Source organism: Nipponia nippon, unplaced genomic scaffold, assembly GCF_047370975.1.
Source record: "Nipponia nippon isolate SJK-2023a ecotype South Korea unplaced genomic scaffold, ASM4737097v1 scaffold_10, whole genome shotgun sequence".
NCBI lineage: Eukaryota > Metazoa > Chordata > Aves > Pelecaniformes > Threskiornithidae > Nipponia > Nipponia nippon.
In genome coordinates this window covers 14,361,152-14,388,095 of record NW_028262291.1, presented here as the reverse complement: position 1 = coordinate 14,388,095, position 26,944 = coordinate 14,361,152, and the positions used below count along the sequence as shown (strand labels likewise).

Genomic DNA, 26,944 nt, shown 5'->3' with positions numbered 1-26,944 from the left:
GAGTTGCATATAAAAAGAATATACAATAATTTAACTTTAATAACTAGATTCTCTTTACTATACATAACAGAAGTGTTTTCATTTGTATTAAATAAAACATTTTCAATATTAGGATGCAAAATTAATCTTCTTTTTGGCTGTCTTGATTTATGGAGAAGAGTTGCTTTCTTTAGAAATTAAAGTTGAATTTTCAGTTTCATGGCAATCTGAAAGAAAGAAAGCAAGCCAGAGTTACTGATATGTTGATAAGGAAATGTTATTGGTAAAATAAGCAATTAATTCCAACCCAAGTGTTGCATTTAGTTAATGCACTATGAAGCTAGTTATCTAAGCAGAACATCTACAAGAGCTCTTCACAGTCAAAAAAAAAAAAAAAAAGATGTTACAAATACAAAACAGTAGCATGTTTATACTGTTACTTGCCCTGCTTTCCCAGAGATTATCACTGTAGGTCTGTTATTCATCCAGCAAAACTAAAATTCTGATAATGCCACAGGTTGCCTGCATTGCAGATTCTGTTTTTTGCAATGTATTTACCATATTCACATTATCATTCAGCTTTTTATATTTGAACGCTTCTTCTTCGCCTGCCGAAGGCCTTGGATCCCACGTTGGTTGGTACAAAGTTGTTCTTGCCCACTCCTCCTGACCTGCTCAGGAAGTCCGCCAGACGATGGGTCACACAGGTTGCTGTGTTGCATGCCCTCTTCTGCGCTGTTACACTGCTTTTCAAAAGGAAAATAAAGAGTTAGTTCCCAAAGTGTCTATCCTGCATACAATGAAATGTCAGTAAGGGATGCTATGCCTAGGAAAGATTCTTCTATAGAAGAAAAAGCAGGCTTGCTGCGCAGCAGGCATTTGCATCTTTTGCATGCACAGCTTACAAGTTCTAAAAGATGCATCTTTATGTTTTTCTAAGCATCAGGCTCAGTTACAAAAGGTGGCAGAGCCCTTCCTTTCTTAGGCAATTGGACTGAAGACTGAGCCAAGCCAGATTTTCAGCACCACCTGAGCCATTGCCTGCCTCCAGCAAGCCATTATGGCCAACAGAGAGGTGCTGAGGAGGTCCAGGTCTGGAGCATTTAATCAATCCCCACTTCCTCCAAAAGCTTAGATCTGTGTTTTGTTTGTAGTGCTGCTGAAGGACAGTAGCAGACGCCAATCTTTAACACCTACGCTCCAATACCGAGAAAACACATGAAATCCTAGCATCACTGATGACTACAGGAGCTTTGTCAGTGACTCTGGTAAGGCCGTACCTGCACGGCACCTGACCAGTTGCTTTCAGAGCTGAACCACACAAACATACTGCTTCCATGCATCTAATGGGAATGTGGAAACCCCTCTTTCCTGGGGTTAGACCCCTGTCTAATCCAGCACTTCACCGACTGCAGCAGCAGCAGTTCTGTGCTCAGAGTTCAGCCTACAGCTAACAATTTTGCTTCAAGGCAAAGGGGGGCTTCAAGGCATACACATTGACACAGTCCCTGCTTGAAGCAATTTTCTACTAAAGCAGTGACTTTTTTTTGCAGGAGGAGGGATTTTTCTCAGATAAGCATTACAAGACAGTTCATTAATGTTAACAATGAGTACTGTTCATAACATCAATGCCAATTTTTTGGAACAGGCCCCTGATTACAAGATAGGTGCAGTGCTGCAACAGAAGAACTGTAAAGAAACCTGGTTTTGCCTCTTAAATTACAATTCACCTACATCATATTGTCTTGAATTAATACAAATATTTTAAAGATACACTAGTATATTCAAAACTTGGGTAAAGACCTACGGTAAAGTAAGAAGGAAAAAGGAAAAGAACACAAAATTCTTACCTGAAGTGTTCAGTACCCAGTTTTAAACAGGATTACATCTCTAGTTTGATTGAACAAATCTGTACGAGCCTTTCCCAATTCCTTTGCTTCTCAGGATCCTTACTAACAGGATTGCATGCATGCCTGATTATATCCGTACATAGGTATATAACTTCAATTTTTAAGTTCTCTTTCAACTTTTCTAGAATTACTGGCATTGCCTCCCTTGAACATTAAGACAACTTGTAAAATATTTCTAACCATATCTAGAAATCTCACGTTCTAAAACAAGTTATTAAGCCAAGCAGATCTAATCCTTGTAGAAAAATAGGTTTATTGAACAAGTGCATGGGCAGGCACAAAAGAAGAGTCTACTTGTACATTTAGCAGCCAGAAATGAAGAGCCTTGTTTAGAATTTTTTTAATTAGTATCTAAGAAAATCATCTGAAATCTCAAGGCAGTGCTGTTAATTTTTATTTATTTATTTTTTTTCCCCTAGCTTAGTATGCATGTTATGTTCTCTGTCTTCCTAACATTAGGTCCATCTCAAACATTCTCTGTCGAAAACAGAATGAAAATAACATAGCAAAGTTAGCAATCAAAGTTAGATCCACATGCATCAGGTTAAAAAAAGGGAGAAGGGGAGAAATAAGCATGTCTAGTTGTTTCCTAGGGGGTCCCCATAGTTTGCATAGCGTTCATGTTCCAGGTCACTCAGCACATTTCGTTTCTTGCCAGGAGTTCCAGCCCCGACGTCAGTGCGAGGGTAAGTTTGCAATTTGTGCAATTCTTGAGACAGTTTGCCCAGCACACAAGTACTCAGACTGGCACAGCGTTTGGAAATAGGTCTATCCAGGCTGCAGGAGGGAAAAAAAAACATGCCCGAAGGAAGAGTAATCTCAAACATGCATGTTCATGCATTTCCTCCCTAGATAAATATCTACAGTTAGGAAACTTAAAAAAAATTAAAAAAAATAACCCCTCCGCATCACATTCCATGCAAGGAAGGTTCATACAAATGCAGTCAGAAGGAAAACACTGTTTTCCAATTCATTCAACTTTATTGAAAAAGCAAGTTCATTAGCCTTTCGGATGCTTGTAGTTAGGGGTCAGGAAGTGTTACTTTCCATGTATTCAGCATGCTGTTCAGTCTCTCACACATCACCACCATGCTTTGCAATACAAATCCTGTTAGGATAATGCAAATGCTCTAGCATGCCTTTGGTCTATGGGGGAGAGTGGCGCTGCGTGCATTCGGAGGAACACGTCCCCTCTGCTGGGGACTTTCCATGCCTTACAACAGCATGCACTTTCACGACAGAGAATCCAAGAGTGACTGAATGGCCCCTAACGCTCCCACTAGGAAGACGTACCTTTTGCTGCCATATTTTAAACACAACCCACTCATTCAAGCTCAAATCGCCCTCCACTTTCAATTGTAAAAGACAGATAGAAGCAGGTTAACTAGGTGGAAGCCATTCTCCCAATACCAACATTAGGATGTCTCTGCAGTATCATCCTTTACCAGTTAGGTGATCACAGGTAGCCATAAGACCAAGAAAAAAAGAAAAAATCTTGACCTGCAGAGGGTCTGCTCAGATGGCTTTTGCTAAGCATCAAACACAGAACACTCCCCCACTGCCCTTCTCGTGCCCCAGGACTGCAGTCCTTACCTGTTCCCCTCAGAGGCTTGCTCCAGCTCTTCTGCTGTCATCTGTATGAACTCTTTCACCAACGCATTTAATAACCTCCGAGCTTCGTAATCACTGAGCGTCACTCGATCTGTTACGGACTCCAAGCCAGGTCTAAGCAGAGGCAAGCAAAACAGGATGAATAAAGCCCGGACTGCTGCAGAGAGCCGCGCACAGGAGACGGGTTTGTCATGCATTACTGCATGTCACTGACAGGGTCTTTCACCGGTGTGAATATGTAAACCATCCTCATGCACAGCATCAGGTGTTACATAAACATAATTTAAAAAGCCACAGCAGCAAAAAGAGCATCAAAAGAAGCCAGCTTTCTCATTCACTGTAGTCTGTTTCCCTCCTAGATCTCTAAGGGTTCCTAAGTATTTTCATACCATTCAGATAAAGCACTCAGCAACAGGACCAGCTTCTTACCTGACTGGGGCTGCCTGGAAGCTATCCATCTGGCACACAACCAAGGCATAAACAGCAAGGAAAGATGAAATCTTCAGCATAACCATGATTCCCTCTCTACAACAAAGAGGTACATCAAGAAATGGCTGTTTTCCAACCCTCTCAATCCTGTAAGATCTACTAAAGAGGTCATCCTTTCCCAGCCACAAGTAGCACAAATACTAACAGCTTTTTTTCCTTTTTTAATATTACCTTTCCATTTCTTTTGATTATTGCTATTGTGCTTTGGTTTTCTCAGAATTTTAAGATAACTTAACACTATTACAGGAGATAAAAATGCAGCTTTTCAGAGCTGCAGTTCTGTACAGCCAGCTGCATTCAACTTAATGCAGACTTTCCCCACAAATTGGTGGAAAACACATTCCTCTGATTAACTGCTGCATACAATGTCATATTCAGTGTGTTCAACATGAACAGGCATAGTTATAGGACAAGAGTCACAAGAAAAAAAAATGTTTAGTGTTCAATATTTTTAAGAATGAAGTGCCACTCTTAGCACTTTACCTGAAACTGCTTCCTCCTCGGCAGTTAGCACACTACTATCCCAGTTCAGATTACACTATAAGAATTAAGTAGTTTAATTTCAACAAATATTTCTACTCTGAAACCAGAAAAAGGATAAGTTAAAAATTAGTCAATAAACAAAATCTGTAAAAAAAAAAAGAGGATGTATAATTTAAGATACCTGCTATGAGACACACCTTTTTTCCCCCCTCATAGCATCAGTATCTTAGACTCAAGAAAGCACATCGTTAACTACCACATCAGCTTCGCTTTCGCTATCTCGCAGTTCTCCGTGCGGCCCCCCGGAACGAGGGGGCACCCCCCAGAGGACGCCCCGCTCCCCCCGCAGGGCGCCCGGCCGGGCAGCGGGAGGGCTTCGCACGGAGAGCCGCCCCGCATGCCTGGCGTGGGAAAGGAGGAGGGAGACCGAGGACGAACTTTCTCCCACCCGCCTTGGCTCGCTTCCTTGCCCACGCGTACACGGGCAGATGAATGAACGCACTACGGCGGCGCGCAAAGCTCCGCGCCCGGAGAGAACCGGGACTCGGGCGAGTCCCGGCCCGGACACACGGGGAGTCGCGGCCGGAGCCGACCCCGGGAGCCGGCGCGGTGCTTGCCGGCGGGGCGGTGCTTACCGGCGGCGGGGAGCGGAGCGGTGCGGAGGAGGATGCCGGAGGCGCCGCCGACCCGCGGTACCGCGCACCGCCCGCCGCCTCCCCTTTATACCTGCCGCCGCGGCAGCCTGCGTGGGCGCCCGCGGGGGGCCGCCAGCCAATCACCGCCTCGGCCGCCCGACGAGGCCTGGCCCGCCATTGGGCGCCAAAGCCCGGCTCGGCGGTGACGTCATGCCCCGCTCCGTGAGCGTCCCATTCACAAAAACTCCGGCGGGGGGCGAGGCGCCGCCGGGGCGGTGCGGGGCGAGGGGGGGTCATTCGCGCTGCGTGGCCGCGGCCCGGCCGCGCTCCCCCGCGGGATCGCTCACGCGTGGCGACCTCTGCAGCAGAGGGACCGCATTGCAGAGCGGGGCCGCTCCCTCCTCGGGATCTCCCCCCGCCAGAGCCGCCCTCCCCGCCCGCCCGGCAGCCGCCGCGGCTTCAGCGGGGAGCCCGGTCGTGCCCAGCCGCCCTCCCGGCGCCCCGACAGCGGCTGCGCTTGGGCGGGCGGGGGTCCCGCACGGGCGGGCCCCGGGGACGGGCAGGGTGGGCAGCGGGGCAGGGGCACCGCGTAGGGAGGCGCCCGCGGCCGCCGCCTCCCGGGCAGCGGAGGGTGCACCTCCGGCCCCTCGCTTCCCCGGCACGGGAGGGGGGCTTGCGGCCGGCACCCCGTCGCTCCCCCACGGAGCGAGGGACCCTTGGCACCTGCGAGCAGCCCCGCGGCGGCACCGAGCGGCTCTCCGCCCAGTGCCCTGCCGGGCACCCGCACCGCCTCCCCCGGGACGGGTCCGCGGCGTAACTCCGCGCCTCTAGCGGAAACCATCATCATCATCATCACACAACTCTAGGGGCAGGTGCACGGAAGAGGCGCCGGGGAAGGGGGGGTCGCCTCCCCCCGCCGTATCGCTGAGCCCCGCCGGCGGGGATTACCGGGCAGCTGCCCGCCGCCCCATCCATCACCCGCGGAGGGCCCTTCGTCAGGGCGCGGCAGCGCTGCACCTGCCCGCGCAGGATGTTTGTCCCGGCGCCGTGCTTGCCCAGCCGCAGCAAGTACCCCCCGGCGGGGGGGGGAGGCGGCCACCGGGAGACGCGACGCCACACGGGGGCGGGAGAAAACCGCGGCCCGCCGGAGCGGGCGCGGGGAGGAGCGGGCCAGGCGGACTGCTTTGCCGCGCCTGGAGGCGGAAAGCCCTTCCACCGCCCGCCGGGGCTGGGAGCGCCTTTCCTGCCCGCCCTAGGTCGCAGGGCGTTCGCCGAGGACGGCGGCACCGGCAGGCAGCGCCGGTGCGTGCTCCCGCGGCAGGGGCAATGCCCGAGCGCCGTCCCCAGCCCCAGCAGCGGGCGATGGGCCGGGCGGAGGGGCGCGCAGGGACCGCGGCCGGGGGGGGGGGGGGGGGGGAGGCGCTGAGCGTCCCCGGGACTCCCGGCCCGGCGCGGCTCCGCCCGTTCCCGCCCCTGTCCTCGCTCCCCTGCATCGCCGTGGCCCTGCATCGCTCCCGGCGCCTGCGGACAGCGCCCGCGCCGGCCCGGCCGCGACACCGCAGCGAGCGGAGCCCCGCGCACATTGCGCGGCCGCGCCGCACCGCGGGACAGGCGCCCAGCGCAGCTAGGTCGCTGGTTTCGCTACTTAAAATGGATGGGGGAGCTTTCCTGGGGCCCTCCCGGCGCTTATTCGTTTGTGTTTTTGCAGAAGCCGATGACACGGGTCGCTCCCGACGGCAGGAATCGTGTGGTTCACCGGGAGGCGAATAAAGTTGGGGAGCACGGCGGGGCCGGTATTGTTTTGTTGATGCGATTTTAGCTTTGAAGTTTAAAAAGGAACACGAACATACTGAAACCCACACGCGAGTCGCCGATCGCCCGGGGCGGCTTTCCGCTGGTTCCCCTCGCCGCCCGCCTTTCGGGGGGCCGGCACCCCCTCGGCCACCCCCGTCCCCTCCCTCCGCCCGGGGCGGCGCGCCGCCGGCCCTGCGCCGCCGCTCCGCGCTCGGTCTGCAGGCCGCCGATTGCAAAACCGTTTAGTTTTGGCGGTTTGGGCTCTGGGGTTTTTTTCGGATGACAAGTAGTGGTTTGTGGGGTTTTTTTCCTAACACGTCTTCGCAGCTTTTCACGCGTTACAGCCCTGGGGGCGCCGAGCTGCGCTGCGGCCCGCAGTGACGGGCGGGAAAGGAGCGCAGCGCCGCACGGCGAGGGCGGTGCGGTTCAGTGCACAGGGCGTGGGGCTCTGACGGCTCCAGCTCGCTCCGTGCCCACCAGCACCATTTGGAGGCTCCCAGTAAAGGAGTAAAGGCTCGCCCCGCCACGGGCGCTGCGGGAGCGGGGTAAGGGGTGCCCGCACCGGCGCGGCCCCTCGGCCCCGGGGCTTCCCTCCTGCCGGCGCCCGCAGCCCGCTGTACGGGCGCCGCTCGCCTCTGCCCTCCCTGGGAGGCTTCCTCCTGCCCCCCGCACAGACAAACTGAAAATTTCGTTTTCAAGAGCAGCTCCACCGCACGTATGCCCGTCACGGGCATCCCCCAGGAGAAGGAGTTGAACTATTTGATTTTAAATCTCTTCCGTTTCCACGACTCCTGTTCTGGTTTTTAAGCTAGTTTTTCTGAGGTCGCGTTTACAAACGTTAGGCAGCACCTAAAGAAACGGCTCAGCATCGCTTTTGCTGTTCTAACGTGACTTGTACAGCTACACCAACAGAAATAAAGCGTAGGAACTTAAATGACCGGGCTTCCAGTCAGACATTTCTCTCTCTCACCCCACTGTTCCTTTCCGCTTCCTACGTTAAGTTAATCGTTCGCATTTGCTTTGGGGATTTATTTACTCCTTGTCCACATAGAATATTCCTGTTTTAACCTTAAAAAATGCAGACAACTCTGTTGGAATAACATATTTCAGTTCTTCAGGGAGGAAAAAGGTATATTTCATCTTGTGGTTGATTCCAGTCAGTTCAAGTCCTTCTCTTGCCAGTGCGACTCAGCCTCAGGCTGGAGCCTGCTAGAGGATGCAGTGATTACAGGATTTCAGATGCCAACATTTCTACTTTAAGCTTTCACAGGAAGAAACGTAAATTTAAAGCAACAGGTATGAATGCCAAAGGATCTACTTTTGTGCACGTATAGATGAAATAGTACTTGGATGTTGGCAAGCGCTTTGGCTGCTCCTTGCCAGAGCTAATGGAGGGACTCCCAGCTGGAATGCTTGTCCTATTTTTTCCCCTCAGCTATACGTCATCTGGTCTCACCAGATACATTTTCTTTTTGCAAGCCTCTCTTCTCTTACACATAAGACAGAGAAGAAAGGCAGTTTACCTAGTACAAAGAAGTCCGAAGACCAGTTTGTCTATTTTTGAAGCTGCAAAAAAGATACAGGATTTTCACAGGATAACAGTCTCCTGTTGCTAGATAAATCCAAAACCAGAGGTTAAGTATTCATGGAAAAACTAGCACAGAGGGGTACTTCTGAGCACTGCACTAGGAAAGCAAGACATTTACTGAAACAATCTGTTCCAAGGAACTTGTTCTGCTTTTTTCAGTGCCTGATAATATGTCAGGTGAAATAATCAATGGATATAGGTTCAAAGCAGATGAAATGAAGAGCTAGAGAATGACTGGTTTGTGGGGTTTTTTTAAAAGAAATCAGATGGTCTAATGCAACCTGCAGCTCCAAGTAAAAGGAATTTCCTCTTCAAAGAAATTTTTGTAAATTTGTAGGGAATAAGAAAAATCTGTCTTATTTTAAAGTGGCTTTCTTTCTCTACACCAGATGCAACTTCTTACAATATTCTACTGTTTGATATTATTCAACCAATACATTTTAAAGTGCAACCATTTTTTCTACTGTAAATATTGCCATTATGTCAACAAGCCGTAGGCGCTGCAGTGAGGTTCTTAAATGCTGCCAGCTGACATGCTGTTAAACAAAAGTATCACATTTATATACTATGTTGAGATTTTTGTTCATGTAATTCTTCAAGACAGACAAGACTGTGAGCTGCACAGACAAAATTTCCATTCCCAAGAATGGTTCATATCTGACGGGAGAGGACCCTACAAAAAGGAAAGGGTGGACAGTGGACGATGCCACAATCCACAGACACGGTAAGTTCTTCACGAGGGAGGGGAGCATAATTCAGGTCTCTGCTCTCTCTAAGCTCGTTCTTCATAGCACCTATTAAGCCTTTTGCAGATAAGGACAATTTGTGATAAAATCAGCTGTAAAAATCACATGATCTTTCTTTACGAAGAGAAGCTGGGGAGTTACTTATCTGTGTTTCTAGTGGATGCCTAGTCTGTCTAACTTGGGATCCCGTCTCCATGAACATCCAGAAAACATCGCCACCTAAGAAGACTCTACAAGCCACATGGGGGAAAGTGAGCACTGCTGAGCTCCTGTGAAAGCATCTTTTCAACATTTCATTGTAATCTGTTCTGCAGAAAATGACATAAGCTAAGCCAGAGTTAACAACATCGTGCTGTTGTAAAAGCAAGCTGTATATTAACAGCAGTATTGTGTTTAAGACCCAAGAGGTAATCCTTACACTCTACTTATTGCTGATAAGATCTAGATCTGCTAGTGTACTCTGTTCAGGACAGCATGCCATACCTCAAAAGACTTGGGGAAGTTGGAGGAAGTCCAGAAAAATATACCAGTACGAGTTATCAAAGATCCCATAACATGACTTAGGAGAACAAACTCAAAGACTGGGGAAACAGTTAACAGAAGGGAAGTCTATGAGAAAAGTGGTAACAAAAATGTAAATACTTGCCATGAAGCAGTAATAATCTACACCCTGGTACTATATTCAAAACAACAAAAATATATGGGCTTAAAAGGCAACAAAGGAGATACACGCAAAGAGCTTTCTACAATTGAGATTAATGACATATAAGAGTAGGTTGCATTGCAGTTATGGCATACCTTTCACTGAAGGGTTTTATGGCATGGTAGTCTAAAATCTGTCAGGAATGACACGTACAGTTGATATGCTCTGGGGAAGGAAAATAATCAACTAATTATGCTCTCTTGATATCTTTCACCTCCAATTTCTGTGATTCTGTAATTTTAATAGCTAGAAACTGGCTTAAAATCTGAAATGTAGCACCTTACCTATCATCCAAACTTCTGTTAGCATTTGCTTTTGCAAAATTTACATCCCTAATTGGTCTAATCCTTTGCTTAATTCTGCTTCCATAGCCTCCAAAAGGCCATATTCAGATTTACAATAAGCTCACATCAAGCTTACCCACACAATTAATATTTTATCTAGCTATCTTGTAGTTCGGTTTGAATTTGGCCCAAAAATGAGAGCCTCTTTTTTATAAAAATGCAGTACTTTCCTGAGAACCAGAACACTGATATAAATCCCAACACTAAAGCGTTTCCTTTTTAATGGACTTTAAATCTGGATTTAGGCTGCTTCAGTGACTACATTGAGAAAGCGGAACTGCTGTTGAACTAATTACTGAGAAATCTATGAATCAGTCTGGAAGCAAATTTTCTTCCAAAATCCTTAGAAAAGCTTCCAGACTGACAGATGGAAGACATTTTAAACGGAAGATCAGTGTTGCATTGTTTTAATCTCATTGACACATTCTTATGGAGCTTTTTTGCTCAGTAGATTTTCCAGCAGTTTCCCTGTATAGATTCAAAATCCAGTGTGGAATAATCTTTTAAAACAAACCGAGCCACGCTGTCCTCCACTGAGGTTTGCTTGGCAAGGCAGAAGGGGCAGACCACAAAGAAGCTGGCTATGGCTCTCTCATCTTCTGTCCTGCATTACCGCAGCTCAGCCTCTGAGCAGGTTCACAGAGGCTCCAACCGTATCTCGTGCTACCTGGCAACACGGTCCCACCCTCTGACAACTGTCAAAACTCAGCTGCACTCCAGCCAGACCCAGTTCTGTCCCAGGCTGCACCTCCAATAGGCTGACAAGGGGAATCCCCCAAGAGGAACTTGCAGCTCACCCAATACAGCCGGGGTCAGACTTGCAGTGTGACCGGGGTAGCACAGAGGGAATGAACTATGGAGGAAAATCTCACTCTGAAAATATTTCAAAATCGGCACCTATTTCCACTTCAGTTTTATGCATTCTGCAGGTAAGATAAGAGTTGAACAAACTCCTTATCTGGAAAACAACCTCAGAACAGAAAACTAATCTTGTTAAGCAATAGCGTAGTTCTAAAACTTTGATTTGATTGCTTGCACAAGTGCTATGCTATCTTGTATGTCATCAGAGCATGTCAGCAAAAATATGGTGAGAAACTGTATCCCAAGTCCTCAAATTAATCCCATGCTTGTTCTTCACAGGATATAAGAAGGGTGGAAAATCTCATGTCATCATTTCATTCTTCATCTTGATAGTACTGAGGTCTGATTAAGCCACAGTGTAACTTAGTATTTTTCTCAGTCCCTTCCAGGACCGTTCAGCTCTCCTGGCATTATTAGGTACTATAGCTGTGCATCCCTGCTGTTTCCAGTACTGCCCTCTGCCTGAAGAGCATCGGCCACAATTGGTTCTCAGCTGGCTGTTTAATTGTTTGACTCTTGACAAAAGGAACTTGTGCAAGGGTGACAATTTAGCCTGTACCTTCAGCTAAGCTGGGGACCAAAAAAGATCTCTCTCCTTTCAGTGCTGGTAAATAGTACATGAAGGCAAAGGCTATTAAAACATAGTATTTGCTAATCTACTTACAGCCGAGTTTCTGGGAACCAATAGTCATATGAGACTATCAATTAAAAAGATAAATTTCAAAATTAATGCATAAATTGACCTAAGTATACTCTGGAAGAGTCAGCAAATAAAATATGCCAAAACTATTTTTGAAGTTGTAGTCTTTAAGCCAGTGTCAGAGCTTTCTGAGTCTGCCTGACAAATATAAAATCTTCAGGCACAGTAGGACTGTGATTAAGGAAAAGGGTTTTTTTCAGCAACCGATCACCAAATTCACAAAGGAGAACATTAGAAGTGTTTTTTTGTTTTAGCAAATCTGTTAAGCACCAACATCATTATAGGCTTAGCTAAGGAGATAATTGTAGCATAGAAATTGATCATTCACTATGATGATATAGGCGTGTTAAAAAGAGCTATGTGAGTGTAACAGATAACATCTGCACATGACTAAACTTGTCAATGGGCTTATGAAATTAATTTCTTCAATGAGAAGCATGCCTATTTTACATACATCTATGCAGATCTCTTTCTTTTCCCTGCCCTGCCTTCAAAGAAAAGGAGCAAAAGCTTTACATTTCTGGCTATAAAGAAGGTGTTTTCCTGTATGCCCTTTTATAAATAATGGCATGACTTCACTGGACAAGAGACATTATTATAGGAATGGAAAGCACTTTAGCCTGATAAAGGTGTACCTTGTTTTCTAGAAGTGCAGCAACAATGTCAACACCAAAGAGTCAGAAAGCCGAAGCCTGTTTCAAACTGTAGCTGAATACATGTTTGTGAGATATTTAATGGAACTTGGAAACTACTTAATTTTTCTCTCAAGAGTATAATAGAGTTATCATCAGGATCTTAATATTGTTACTAAAAGAACAGCCACATTTGTCATTATATTTCTTCAAAAGTCAAAGCTATGTATATCTATGTGTAGTCACTCCCCGTCAAAGGATTGCTTTCTGCTTTTCTTGAGAAGACAGGAACACAATCATTTCCTGTTACTTGATTGTCTCCGACTTCTCCTTACAGAATTTACAATGCAAAGTAATTGTAAATCTTGATGACTAGAATGTTTTAGAATTTAATAAAGATACGTGCTTTAATGGGTTTCTTTACTCAGCCATCATTTTTTATAATTGAAATCAGAAAACCTTTACTCATCCTGAGTTTGCTCATTTGATCATCCGTGATTAAGATGAGTAAAACCTTCCCAAAGAAGCAATTCAGCACAAGCTGCCCCCACACTTTTGAAGGGATGAAAGAAAAAAAAAAAAAAAAGATCAGTCAGAAACTGGCAAGGAATCCTGCCCTTGGAAAGCCACTGGAGTCTTGCATCCCTAAACCTGCATTCTTAAGTGATTTCATCTGTCCACAAGGGTTTATTTATCACTTACTTTTGACAACTTTCAGTCATATTTATCCATGCTGGTCCTTTTTTCTTCCATTTAATCAGACATCCTTTAGAGGTTCTCGGATCTTTAATCTTGGCTGATTCACCACCTTTTTGCATTTGGCTTGACCAAAATGGATTTTACTGTTCCGCAATCATGCTCTTCAGTTTCAGTTCCCCTGTTTGTTAGAGTGAATGACACCACCATCTCTTCTCCATCACCAAGGCTCAAACAGTACGGTAAGGTCAGTTTTGGCTGTTCGCTCCCCTGCTTGAAGATAATTGTCAAATCTTGTCTGCTTTTTTCCCCATACAAGCCTATTCCTTCCTGTTCAGCCAAACATTTCGTCTGTATCTTTTTTCTCTTCTTGGGTCTTTCCTATGCTATTTTTTTTCCTGTTTTTCCCCTTCAAAATGCTTGCTGCCAAGACTGTCATCACCTTTCCTTTCTTTTCTTACACAGATGCAGTGGAAATCATGATCACCTAAAACTTTGGAAGCATGTGAAGTATGACACACTTAACAGAACATTGAAGATAAGCAGTAAAAATCAATCAGAGTAATAGTACCTTTTCCTATGTTTCCCCAGACAGTTTGAGAACTATTCAAGTATCATCTTATCGAGGGGAGGATGAGGGGAGAAAAGTACCAACCTCTTTTTTCCAAAGACAGAAGCTTATGTACATAAATGTTTTACATCATTCTGAAACTGCAATAATAACTGTATGCATATACAGCACATTGTACACCATATAACTGCACAATGTACCTGGCACATTAATGTTTCTACTTGCACTATAATCAACAGCAATTTCATCTTGCAAGTTAATTCTGTATAATTGTCTGTAGGCTGTGAATTAGTCTTTCTCACACCGTTTTGAAGTGTTTTCTGACCAGCCAGTCTGTGTACCTCTATTCACCTGAATATGCTGAACTAAAGTGTTCGGAGACCCCATCTTTGTTTAAATGTGTGTAAGTAATGAGGTTTAAATCTACCTATTTGAGTTTGCATGCTTCAGCACAACTGAAGCCATTTCTCCTCATTCTGCCTCCAGCTGGAGCCAAGCTGAGGTCCTGAATCTCTTGTCCTCTGGTGAGAAATCTTAAAGCACTGACATTGAAATACTGACAGTTTTTGCAGGTATGGCCCAAGTAATTCAGTTGAGACACCAGGCAGTACCATACTGGAAGAAAGGATGAAGAAATAACTTGGAAGAAGAATGAAAAAAATAAACCTCCAGCAGTGCTCAAGCCACTGCTTTGTATTCTGAAAAACTGGGTAAGATTTTGATATAGGACGCTGGCACTGACACATGCCTTACAGGCATTTTGCAGCTAGGACAAAGAAAGATGCTGAGGCAAATAAAACTGACTACTCGTTGCATGAAGATTCATCTGAAAATCAGAGTCTCTCACTGTATTGACCCATGGAAACCAGCACAGACGCTGGTCCAGGAACCAGCCCAACCAGCCTTCAGTGCATGACAACAACACAGGCATCAACAACTCCAGCTAAGAAAACTGGGGCGGCATCGTTGCCCTTGCCTTCATTAAAAGTTACTGGAGTATTGTTCTATAATATATCTGTGACATTTATCTTTCCTTCTCAATCTGCCCACCCCGGGCAAATGTGAGTGAGTACACTCTTTGAATCCTGTTGTCTTTTTACACTTCATAGCCTCATGCTCTATTCAGCAAGCATCCGGACAGCCCGTTTGATTGCCCTGAAGCCTCGCAGATGCCTTGCAGCCAGATTGCCAGCCAAAAAGCTACACTTTGTCACTTCCCAGCTCCCCTCCTTGTTCCCCTGTTGTACCCACAGCTCTTACCTCCTCTCTCTACTCTCACAGCAATGGCCTTTGCTGTGTTTGAGTTCTTGACCACCTGCCTTCTGAGCAACATCTGGGGCCTTCCTCAGCTTTTGTGCCTTGTGCTCTCAGGTCAGTATCGCCACATTCGAAGCAGAATGTCCCATCACAGGAACGTACTGAGAATTAAGCATTCAATGGTTAGATTATCAAGTATGTAGCACATTTTCATCAGTCAGGTTATTAATGAACTTCATCAGCATAAATACTTTATGAGTTTAGATCTCATCAACATTCTTATGAATCTATGTAGAGATGCTCAGTTGAATTCAACAAAAAAGAAATCTCAAGTTAGACACGCATAGCATAGAAATTTTAACAGGGCAGGAATGCTTCTGTTATACCTAAAATTTCTTGTGAAATAGCAGTAATGGAATAGTAAACGCAGCATGAGTGGAAAAAAATTCAAATTTTTTATGAAGTGTTTTGGCAGGATGTCACATTGCATAGCAGCATTGCTTTCTTAGCTCTGCAGCAAACTGTCTTGGTCTCTTCAGCAACTCAGGCCCTCTTTCCTGAGGCATCATTCCAATGAGTAACAATAGCCCGTACACATCGTGTATGTTATTTCCTTGCTGCTTGGTCACATGAATTGGGGACGTTTCCTTCTGTGCTCGGCTGCCTGTGAGCGCAGGGACGCCAGGCCCTTTCTCACTGCCCGCTGCAGGACTCTGGCGTTGCTGTTAGCTGCGTCAGATGACCCAAGAACAGGCTGCGCAATACAGAGATTACAGGCGCAACTTGTGAAGCTGCCACCCACCCACTACTATCACTAGTAGCAGAGATCGGTCGGATACGCGGATTCCCTGTGTTGTAGTTGGAATGGGCAGAGGGAAACCTGTCGGGATTTATTGGCTCAAGGCTCCCCAGATGCAGAGAGGCTCTGGGAAAGACATCCCAAAAGTGTGAATCTTTGTTTCCACGGAGACTTAACAACGAACAAGTAATTGCTTGCTACTTTTCTCAGTTGTCAAGGTCAACGTAAGAAGCACGCAGTCCGTAGTGGTTTCCAACACTTGATAAACCCGAAGGGAGCAGCGTTTAATATTATTGCAGAAAAAAAAGCAAAACCAAACCAGGCGGGGGCCGAGACCCGGTACGGCGCTCCCGCAGCCGCTCCCCGGCCCCACGCGCCCGCGGGACCCCCGCGCCCGCCCGCGGCCACCGCCCGAGCCCGGCCCCCGCCTGACGCGAGGGGCGGAGCCCCCGCGGGCCAATGAGCGCGGGGCGGCGCCGCCACCGCCCAATGAGGGCGGCGGCAGGAGGAAGCGGCGCGGCGGCGGCGCGGGGCGATGCGGGCGGCGGCGGCGGCGGCGGCGGCGGGCAGCGGCGTCTGTCTCCTGCTGCTGGCGGCAGCGCTGGCGGCGGTGCTGGCGCTGGTCATGCGGCAGCTGCTGAAGCAGCGGCGGCCGCCCGGCTTCCCGCCCGGCCCCGCGGGGCTGCCCCTCATCGGCAACATCCACGCCCTGGGCGCGGAGCAGCCGCACGTCTACCTGCGGCGGCAGAGCCAGATCCACGGGCAGGTACCGCCGCGCCGGCGGCTTCTGCCGCCTCCTCGGGCCCCCCCGGAGCGGGAGCGGGAGCGGGGCGGGCTGGGGCGGGGCGGGCAGCGCTGCCGGCGGCAGGGCCCGGGAAAGAGGCAGCCGGGCGGGCTGTCCCCCTCCCGGCGGTTCCGGGGCTGCCGCGGAGCGCGGACCCGCGCCGGCAGCAGGGCGCGTCCGGCCGGGGGAGCTGTCCCGCCGCCTGGCCCCGGCCCGGAGCGGCTGTCGGTGCCCGCGCCCCGCCGGGGAACGAGCAGCACCGCGGAGGCGGCCGCCCCGGGGAGGGGGCAGCGGCGTCGTGGGCGGAGCAGCCCCGCCGGCTCACGGGGGCAGGGGAAAGGGCCCGGTACCCGGTCGGTGGCGGGGCCCGGAGCGCAAGGCTCTGGCAAAACCGGTGCTGCGGCCGGCCCTTCCCCGGGGAGCAGGGACAGAGCAGTGGCGGAGGAGAAGAGTTTTTCACTTATGCCAGAGCTCCCTCGTTGGGTCGGTAGAGGCGGAGAGGAGCTGCCTGCCTGCCTGGCTCTTCCTTTTGTTTTGTTTCTTTTTGGTACAATGCCTAAACTGGTGTCCTGCTGCAAGTGGAAGTAGCTCGCTAGTTTGGTATCCACAAGTCTTGGACACGCCAAAAGGGCTTAAAATTAACAAAATTACAGCCACCAAATAGCAGGCACTTGGATAACGCAACATTTTCACTGAAAACACGTTGCTTCGAAGTACCTTCAGTGGGATATTTAGAGCACTTACTTACAGTCAATTAGTATAACTACGTAAGAATGGATTTTTTTCTTTTTTTCATACTTTTCTTATATATCAGGCGTTCTTCTCATTAGCTAGTTTCAAGCAACTAATCTATTCTTACAAGCTTCATAAAAGTTAAACCCGAACTAGATCTAGCAGGGAATGGCAGGCAGGTGTTAGCATTTGTAAGTGTGTATGTATACACATGCATAAAAATACATGTGCGCACACACGTTTTGGTAGCAGCTGGCCAGCCCGCAGGCACACGCTGGCCAGCCCTTCGGCGTGCCTGTACATCTCCAGACTAGTTGTAACACCTGGGGTGTTTTACTTAGCGGGAGTATCACTGGAGGTCTCTGAAGGACTGGGTTTTGTGTCCAACAAACAATGGTTTGTCTAGAAAATCACGTCCTTCAAGCCGTTACAAGTGTCTAAATATAACACCCCTAACAAGCACATAGAACTGTTGCTACAACTTTAGCCTGTCAAAAGCTTTTGTCCAGATCATTTATGAAAGCTACAGCAGAAACAGAATAGTCACAGTCTTGACATGAGCAAGCAGCAAAGCGCACAAATTAAAAGCATGCTAAATGGCAGAAACAAAAGGATAGGATTATCTTTTGTTTCATTTGTTTTGGCAATAGGAAAAAGTAAATGTGTTTCAAGCCAAATGCTAGGACAAATAGAATGGGAATAGGAAGGAAAATGTGTCATCAAATAAACTAAGCTTTCTACTTGCCTGGAAAGCTGTATGTAGTTCTAGTCAGCTGCTGTCAGAAAGGATCCTGCAGAATTTAAGGGAACTTGAAGATGGCATATCAGGATTTGGGGGGCTCTAGAAAAATAGAATGAAAGGATTTTTTTTTAAATTATGTATGACATAGGAAGAAAGATTAATAAGCTATGATCCAAGTATACAAAACGCACAAATGGTTTGCAGAAATATATTGGGAGTGTCTTCTTGTCGCATAAAAAAGGAGAGCCATTAAAACAGTGAAAATATCAAGGTTGCTAAAACAAAATAGTCATAGAATCATTTAGTTTGGAAAAGACCCTTAAGATCATCTAGTCCAACCGTTAACCTAGCACTGCCAAGTCCACCACTAAACCACGTCCTCCAGCACCACATCTACCCATCTTTTAAATACCTCCAGGGATGGAGACTCAACCACTTCCCTGGGCAGCCTGGTCCAGTGCCTGACTACCCTTTCGGGTTGAGACTAGAGATTTGTATAGGTAAAAATACAGCTTTATAATGCTAAGAAAAGTATGGAAAGGGGTATAGGATTTCAGTCTTGAGTTTAGCCTCAGTTTTAATTTTTAAAACGTAGGTTAAGATTTTCATTTTGTTTATCCTGTATGTGCCTTCTGCAGGATGTATTGCATCTTTCTCCAAAGCATCTAGTGCTAACCACTTCTGGAAACAGGAGATGGGACTAGCTGGGCTATGCTGTCATTTGTTGGCTGTCATCATGGCTCTCACTTCTATCATCTGATGGTTCTTTGGGAGCCTGTGCAAAGTAAGCTGGCGTCCAGTTTCAGAGGTAGAAAGGACTGGGTGCAGCTTGGTTATTTTCACAACTGACACCACGTCTGTGTCTGCCATTACTAAGTGACATGTTGGAAGTCTTCGTGATGTGAACTTGTAGTGCCAGTCATAGTGCCCTCAACCAAATTAAACTCTTGGAATTTACCTTTACTCAGGCAGGGAGGAGGAGCAGATACAGTAGTAAAGCTTTCCTCCCTCCTGTGGAAATAGTCTCAGCAAATTAGGAAAGTAGGCAATACATGTACTATATTTCTAGATCTTCTATAAAAACTATACCTTCTATCTAATAGTGTTGTGCTATATACTTATATACTTATACTAATATCTACTTATTTCTACTAATGTCAGGGCTCAGTACATTTTTTTCTGGAAAATATGCATTGTCGTACCAAATTAACGTTTTTTTAATGACTATATGAAAGCATCCCCCGTCCTTACATTGGAGAGCTGGTCACTTTAGGTGCACAGCAAAGCACAGTGTAGTGTAGGCTAATTTACTTTATCTTTTGACAGAGTAAATTAGCTCACAACAGGCTCTACTGTGTAATGCTACAGTTGTATCGCCTCTGGTTACCTGTACGCCCTCCTGAAGTTTAGCCAAGTCTGTATTTTGCATTGATGTTTAGTGTTGTTTCACTTTTCCGTTACTTGTATTTACTTGTTTTCATTATTTGTTCTTAAGATTTGGTTGTAATAGTATTTCACAATTTTTATTATTTTTTCCCCCAAAGATCTTCAGTCTTGATCTTGGAGGTATATCTGCTATTGTACTGAATGGCTATGATGCGGTAAAAGAATGCCTTGTTCATCAAAGCGAAATTTTTGCAGATAGACCGTCTCTTCCCTTGTTTAAGAAGCTGACAAACATGGGAGGTAAGTGCTAATGTATTTTATATAAAAATGTAATTTTTGTCCAATAGATGGGTTTGTGATCACGTGAAACATTTGCTTTAGCCGTTTTCTCTACTTCTTTATCTCCTTTCATAAAATACTTGATGCTTCCTTAAAGATATTATTTGGAAAGGATTGTCACTCTTGCACTATGTTCCATAGCAAGATGTGTGTAATTTTTTTGTCTCATTTTTTGTCTTGTTAAATAATTTTATTATCTTATGGGGGGAAAATAAAGCGTTGCATAAAATACTGTGTCAAAATATTTTTTCAGGCTTACTGAACAGTAAATATGGCAGAGGATGGACAGAACATCGCAAATTAGCTGTAAATACCTTTCGAATTTTCGGATATGGTCAAAGGTCCTTTGAACACAAAATTTCAGAAGAATCTATGTTTTTTCTTGATGCCATTGATACATACAAAGGCAGGCCATTTGATCTTAAGCACTTGATAACAAATGCTGTTTCAAACATTACTAATTTGATTATTTTTGGAGAACGTTTTACATACGAAGATACTGAATTTCAGCACATGATTGAGATTTTTAGTGAAAATATTGAATTAGCTGCTAGTGCTTCTGTGTTTCTGTATAATGCTTTTCCTTGGATTGGTATCTTGCCATTTGGGAAACACCAGCAGCTGTTTAAAAATGCAGCTGAAGTCTATGACTTTCTTCATGAGCTTATTGAACGTGTCTCTGAAAATAGGAAGCCTCAGTCACCTCGACATTTTGTAGACGCATATTTAGATGAGATGGATTGCAATGAAAATGATCCAGAATCTACATATTCAAGAGAAAACTTAATTTTCTCTGTTGGAGAACTCATCATAGCTGGGACAGAAACCACAACAAATGTTTTAAGATGGGCACTGTTATTTATGGCGCTCTATCCAAACATTCAAGGTAAGAACTTTGACATTTTGAGGAACTGATACACTTTCCTATTGCAAATTTAAAATGCTTGTTCAAAGTGGTGCAGTGATCAATAGTTGTAACCAAAAAGGAAGGTTTGTATATATTGTTCTATTGTATCATTCACCAAATATACTATGGACAGATGTGAAAAGCTTATTTTATATGTAGATGAAGAGGCTGTCAAAGGTGAAGTATGATGATTACATTTTAGCATATTATTTTCCGAATATATTTTTATGAAGCTTTAATAAAGTGTTTCTAATATATTTAAGTTTAGTGTTGTGATGCATGATATTGGTTGGCAGATGTACTAATCTATGTAGCTAATAAATAAGAAGCAAATGCAATTAAATATTAAATTAATAAACTAAATTAAAAATGTAAAAACATCAGCAAAAGTGTAAATCAGGTTGTGGTTAACAGTTTAGGTACGATTTCTTTTTATCCTTAAGTGCCTCAATTCATGATAGATGTATGTATTATAGACATGTATATTTATACTTTTGGAAGAACAAAAATATTTAAAATTTAAAAATAAAAATATGTGTTACAGTCATGCTGAAGTAAGACAGCAATAGATGTTTGAATGTCAGTCCAGACATTTTGTGTAGAAGTTTGGATTTTAGAAGTGAACAGTCACATTTCTTGTTTCACTGCCTCCACTTTGCTTTTCCTATCAAAACCTTAGCAGTGCTTATTTCAACTAGGGACTTTCAGTATTTGGAGAAAAAGCAGCCTAGATAATGTGGAAAGTTATTACTGATACTTTGACCAAAGAATATTGCGCTAACATCAATTTCACCATAATCATCATTTCAGAATGGGGATAACAACAATACCTGTAGCTATAAGGCTCTTGAGATTTGAAGTTCTGCATAGGAACCAGATATCTTTAAGTATGAAACATTATCTTTTCTTCTTATGGTAGTAGATGCATGACTCTATACCTTCTGATTTTCTCAGCTAGAATAATTTTTAATTTAAATTGGGTGGACAAAAAGCAATTATTATTTTAAAATTAGAGATTGAATTTTGTATTTACACCTTTACTTGAAAAAAATGAAAATTAGAATATGAAGATAATGCATGTCAAGGCTTAACATGCTATAAACAGTGAAAATCATTCAGATAAAATAAAGGAGTTGATGGCAAAGCTCTTTTCTTGGTGCTATTATCATTATTTTAAGTCACGTATTCACTGAGCTGGTTAAAACACCTGGCTAAGCAAGTAGAACCAAAATTCGCTCAAATATCTCCTGGGAGCCATAACCTCTTACGTATTTTCTTATTTTCACTTACTCAACTATTTTAGCTAGTTGATTAATTAATTGAATGTGAGGAAACTGAGTAAAGATTAAAAAATAGGAAAACTTTCTTCTAGCCTAGGATTAAAAGCAAGATCTAACAGGATCTGAGTTGTTAATTTAAAAACTTTGAGGGACACACTTAAGAGAAATATGTAGCTTCAGCTCACTAAGTGCAGCTAACATTTTTTTTTTTTGTGGAAGCTTGAAGCTGCGATTGCTATTTTTAACCAGTCAGCACATTTCAGATGATTTAAAACAAATGGGTTTAAAAAAATTAAATGTTGCTTTTATGCTTCTGCGTTCCACTGATTCATCTATGTGCTTTACACAGTATAAGAAAATCTACCAAACAAGAAAAGCATTTAATAACATGAAAAAAATAGAATCTGATTTTATAGGTACTTAAGTTTTAGGATGCATATATATATTGTCCATATTTTAGTTAAAATTATATTAAGTGCCATAATTAGTCAATAGGATGTATTTATGCTTTTACATTATATAAAAAGCCCAAATGCAAAACGGTCCACTTAAAGTTTCTGATCAGTCTGTCCTGGCTCACAATATTCATATCTTAAAACAAGAACATCCTGATTCCTTCTCTATTAAGATCTGACCAAATACGGTTTTTCAATAAAGATCAAGAAAACTTTATAGTTTTGTGTCTCCTATGCATTGGCCAATTTTGTAGAGATCCACTCACCTAAAATAATCTTCTGATCTCAGGTCTTGTAATATAATGAGTTTCTGAATTTTGATTCAAAATCAGTTCATCTGAATAAAAATAAAAATTATTGTTACCTTTCATTTATTTAGACTTTCTCTGTCCAAGTATTACAATATACACCGATACACCACTACATCACGGAATGTACTTTCACTCAGCTGCTTTTCACAGCTTTATCTTGATGTGAAATGTTGTCACTTCAGGTTGAAAAACCTGGTGATTTTGGTAGAATTTTTCTGCCATTTCCTGATTTTCATTATTGGTTCCACATGAATTGTAAAAGTCCAACTTTGTTTTAGTTAGGAGCTGTTTGGCAGTTTCAACAAAGGAAGTGTGTCAGGAAAAAGAAGAGGCAGTTTGAATGCCTTTGAGATTATTTAAATAACCTGTGAACTTAATTTTTAAAATAGCTTAAAAAAAACAGTGATGGAATTTGTTCCTTTTCAGTTAAATTCAGACTCACATCCCTCTTAACTCTCACTGTGTTGTATCAGATATTTTCAGTTAAGAGTGAATGATTTTACACTGTGACAATTCTAAAGAATCATAGCAGAATTAGACAACAGAAAGTTCAAGTGGCTAATTTCAGTGTTCTCTGTGTTCACTCAAGTATTTAATGTACTGTATCTTTGCTGTCCTTCGCTTGTTTCTTTAGTTTTGAAGAGCTCCAGAAATAAAAATATACACAAGCAAAGAAAAGTATGTTAAAACACGATTTTACTGAGAATAATTACTTTCAAAATGAAGATTACTGGTATATATGCTAGTAATAGTCCTACTAGCAGGATAAGGAATATAGAGTCTAAATTTAAAAGCTTATAAGCTAGTATATTTTATATAAGATATTTCATGTTTCAGTATCCTTTTAAAAGTACATATTTTATAGCTTAAATTAAAAAAATAAAGGATATTACACAATAAACATCAGCTTTTATTCCTGTTCCTAACAGGGCAAGTTCAAAAAGAAATCGATTTAGTCATCGGCCCAAACAAAATGCCTACCTTAGATGAGAAATGCAAAATGCCATACACTGAGGCTGTTCTACATGAAGTTCTAAGATTCTGTAATATAGTTCCACTGGGTATTTTTCATGCAACTTCCAAAGATACTGTTGTGCGTGGTTACTCTATTCCTGAAGGCACTACAGTCATTACAAACCTCTACTCCGTTCATTTTGATGAAAAATACTGGAGCAATCCAGAAGTGTTTTTTCCTGAGAGATTTTTGGACAGCAACGGGCAGTTTGTCAAGAAAGATGCATTTATTCCTTTTTCACTAGGTAAGAATGATTCCTTCCATTGTTCCTTTTCATAAATCTAGAGATGTATAACATATAAGTGATGGCAATAAATCAGGAATGGACAGAATGATATAAAATATCCACAGTTTTGATGAAATAGCTATTTTAAAGATATTCAGTATAATGCCCTCTGGACATAATGCATTTTAGCATAATATCTTTTACATGGATGAGCTCATTATTACATATAAATGACAAAAAAGCACAATATCTTCATATCAAAGGAGTCTATACATTTTATATCATTGCAGTACGTAAGTGTTATTTGTTTCACAACTAATAGTCATTCGCTGCTAAAGTTATTACAGGTGATTTACACAACCAGCTTTTGAATTTCAACAATTAGATCAGCACCAGAAATAATTGCAGATTTTATTCAGAACTAGCTTGGGGGTCAACATGTAGCACTGCATTCTGTCCTGAGGAAATACTCTGGCAGTCCTAAATCATTATGGATTTGTCTTTTGATGCCTGTAAGAGTGGATAATTTACCTTACATATGATTATCAACCTAAAATATTAGGTGTTCTGTATAAGCTTATGCCAGGGCTATCTCTGCAGTCCATAGAAATACATAGCCTCGTGCAGAGAGTGACTTAGTTTACTTATCTGGGATACTCTTTCTCAAAAAAAAAAAAAAAATAGAAGGTGACAAGACAATTCCCTTGGGATAGATGCACAACATCTAAATGTCCAAAGATAGATTTGGTGAAGTCCACCTTTTTTGTGTATTCTGTTACATTTCTTTCTGCCTGTTTGACCTTACCAGTTCCAGATGTTGTTATCCATTCATCTGTGTCTTCCACAACCACATTTACTCCCTGTAACTAGTCATACACAGAATGGGAACGAATATTTAAAGGCATTGTCCAGACCTGTTTCATATCTTTCTACTTACCAAGTTATAGTAATTACCAGGTAATAATGACTGGCAGTAGATGTAATTAAGAAAATAGTAGGGGACAAAGGCTGAAATTCACAGTATCATTTTTTTAAAACATCTTCTGTCTAGATTGGCACTTCAAGACAAGATAAAGTAGCTAATAGCTTATCTAAATAAATTTGACAGAATTAGTTACAATGGCATTTCTGTAGTGAGAGGAACAAATTCTCTAAAATCTGTTTCTTGCTGTAAATTATCACCTATCCTCTCTTACAGAATACTATCACCAAGTTCATACAGCTGCTCTTAGAACACAGAAATGACCATTCTTATTCATAATAAGAGTGAAAATGTAACTGAACACATTTTAAGTCTTTTCAAAACCTTCTTTTCAATCCAGGAAGAAGACATTGTCTTGGAGAACAACTAGCTCGAATGGAAATGTTTTTGTTTTTCACTTCATTACTGCAACGATTTCACCTGTGTTTTCCTCATGGCGTGATTCCAGATCTCAAACCAAGATTAGGCATGACATTACAACCACAGCCATACCTCATCTGTGCGGAAAGGCGGTGAAGAGAATTGTCAGGTGGAGCACAATGCTCCAAGTTGCAGCTGAGGATCCACTTTGCCTTCTATTTCTAAACGTGTTCATGTCAGAAGAACAAAAATTTAAAGGACTTGCAGTTGAATTCTGACTATTTGTGCACAAGTTAATAGTGTTTCTTTTTACTTGTTTTTCACAAAAAAAAACCCTCAACCAAAACCATGAAACATATCCTGTGTTTAAAGTTGATGTTTTCACTCCAGAAGGCTGTTTTGAATCTAACTTCTGATTCAGCTTTTAAATATTTAATTACTTAACAAGCTATTTTACTTTGAGAGGATATTTTTATAAGCTCAAAATATTGCTCAAAGTGTTTATACTGGGATTCATCCATGGAAATCTCATTTACATTATTCCAGCTAAGCTGTTCTTTATAATTCTCCATTAAATTTACATAGCTAAAAAGGTTTTAAAGGTATCTATTTAAATTTCTGTAACTCAGAATAAACTTTTCCATCCTTGACAAACAAATTGCCTATTAAAGCATTTTAATCTTTCCTTCTCCTTGCCTTGTCTTCCCAGTTGGTCGTAATTTTCTAGTGAATCAGGTAACTGTGTGAATTCACTTTTAAGATCTTTTATGGCTTGCTTCTCATTTAGTAACATATGCAGTGTTCAATTATTGCCATACTCCTGACAATTACAGCAATCTTTTTTGCCAGTTCATTGCATTTCCAGACCCATGTCCTCCATTGCCTCCCAACACAAAGCATTATGTAATGATTAATCTCTGCCTAAGCAGTCTGGAAAAAACTGTTTGTGTTACCAGAGTCACATGCAACTATACTACAAGTCAAGAAATTAAGCTGCTCTTGAGTCTGACCAGAGAAGAGACTTTTTTGGGAGGGGGAGTGAAACAGAGTGGGGAGAAACAGATTTTGAATGGATTTTAAACACAAGTTTTAGGCATGACAGCTACTCTTGACTTCTGCCAGCTTCATTTTTTATTCTTGACAGCTATTGCTTTATGGCTACTGGTAGATAAAGATTTATGCATGCAGGCCCTACAGGAGAACCTGATACTTGAAATATGGTGTGTTCAGTCCCCACCACGTGGGGAGAAGTAGGGCCTCAGAATAGGGTTCAGAACAAAACACACTGACCAAGCAGCTATGTAAGGACAGGCTGAATATTAGACCTTGCTCTTTATACAGCTTATGCTTCAACTTGAAGCTGGAGGAAAGTTCAAAGGCAGGAATTGGTGTTTTTCTGCTGACCTGATGTTTTTAGCTTATACTGAACAGGAATACTTCCTTTCTTTTGAAACAGCAAAAGAGAAGGATCAAACGGAGCTAATAATACCAGTCCACTTATAGAATAGCTTATTGACTTAAGATGCAGCAGGTCCAGATTAAATTACTTACTCTGTCTGAGGGTAGTCAGACCCACGTATCCCACAGAGAGCATCTCAAACACATGTTCCTGGTGCTCTGAAGAAGG

The 26,944-nt window shown here is 43.5% G+C and overlaps 2 protein-coding genes across 14 annotated transcripts; one reads left to right on the top strand and one right to left on the bottom strand.

Moving 5' to 3' along the window:
• Positions 1–598: 598 nt before the first annotated feature.
• On the bottom strand, positions 599–26,944 carry LOC104010708 (calcitonin). 7 transcript variants are annotated; one of them, XM_087745611.1, is made up of 8 exons: positions 26,869–26,944; positions 22,690–22,760; positions 18,060–18,155; positions 15,003–15,160; positions 3,930–4,025; positions 3,483–3,614; positions 1,830–2,666; positions 599–722 (listed from the first exon to the last, which is right to left on the bottom strand). In XM_087745611.1, exons 5-7 carry the CDS (start codon positions 4,013–4,015, stop codon positions 2,468–2,470), a joined length of 417 nt encoding a protein of 138 aa, XP_087601737.1. In that variant the 5' UTR covers positions 4,016–4,025; positions 15,003–15,160; positions 18,060–18,155; positions 22,690–22,760; positions 26,869–26,944; the 3' UTR covers positions 599–722; positions 1,830–2,467. The 7 variants fall into 7 exon arrangements, with proteins under 7 accessions (XP_087601737.1, XP_009461139.1, XP_087601732.1 ...); XM_009462864.2 differs by lacking the exon at positions 22,690–22,760 and having other exon boundaries at positions 26,869–26,920; XM_087745606.1 differs by lacking the exons at positions 15,003–15,160; positions 18,060–18,155; positions 22,690–22,760; positions 26,869–26,944 and adding exons at positions 4,473–4,569; positions 5,108–5,156.
• On the top strand, positions 16,347–26,002 carry CYP2R1 (cytochrome P450 family 2 subfamily R member 1). 7 transcript variants are annotated; one of them, XM_087745599.1, is made up of 6 exons: positions 16,347–16,564; positions 19,601–19,622; positions 19,698–19,742; positions 20,035–20,667; positions 23,664–23,993; positions 25,298–26,002. In XM_087745599.1, exons 1-6 carry the CDS (start codon positions 16,424–16,426, stop codon positions 25,471–25,473), a joined length of 1,347 nt encoding a protein of 448 aa, XP_087601725.1. In that variant the 5' UTR covers positions 16,347–16,423; the 3' UTR covers positions 25,474–26,002. The 7 variants fall into 7 exon arrangements, with proteins under 7 accessions (XP_087601725.1, XP_087601729.1, XP_087601724.1 ...); XM_087745602.1 differs by lacking the exon at positions 16,347–16,564 and adding an exon at positions 18,695–18,840; XM_087745603.1 differs by having other exon boundaries at positions 19,601–19,742; positions 20,584–20,667.

Excerpts from the sequence above, each read along its gene's own strand:
- LOC104010708 (XM_087745611.1), bottom strand. The coding sequence starts at position 4,015 with ATGGTTATGCTGAAGATTTCATCTTTCCTTGCTGTTTATGCCTTGGTT. Across the intron at positions 3,615-3,929 it reads TTCCAGGCAGCCCCAGTCAG|ACCTGGCTTGGAGTCCGTAA; the intron begins GTAAGAAGCTGG and ends GCCTCTGCTTAG. Across the intron at positions 2,667-3,482 it reads CAAGCCTCTGAGGGGAACAG|CCTGGATAGACCTATTTCCA; the intron begins GTAAGGACTGCA and ends TCCCTCCTGCAG.
- CYP2R1 (XM_087745598.1), top strand. The coding sequence starts at position 16,424 with ATGCGGCAGCTGCTGAAGCAGCGGCGGCCGCCCGGCTTCCCGCCCGGC. Across the intron at positions 20,668-23,663 it reads GCTCTATCCAAACATTCAAG|GGCAAGTTCAAAAAGAAATC; the intron begins GTAAGAACTTTG and ends TGTTCCTAACAG. Across the intron at positions 23,994-25,297 it reads ATTTATTCCTTTTTCACTAG|GAAGAAGACATTGTCTTGGA; the intron begins GTAAGAATGATT and ends TTTTCAATCCAG.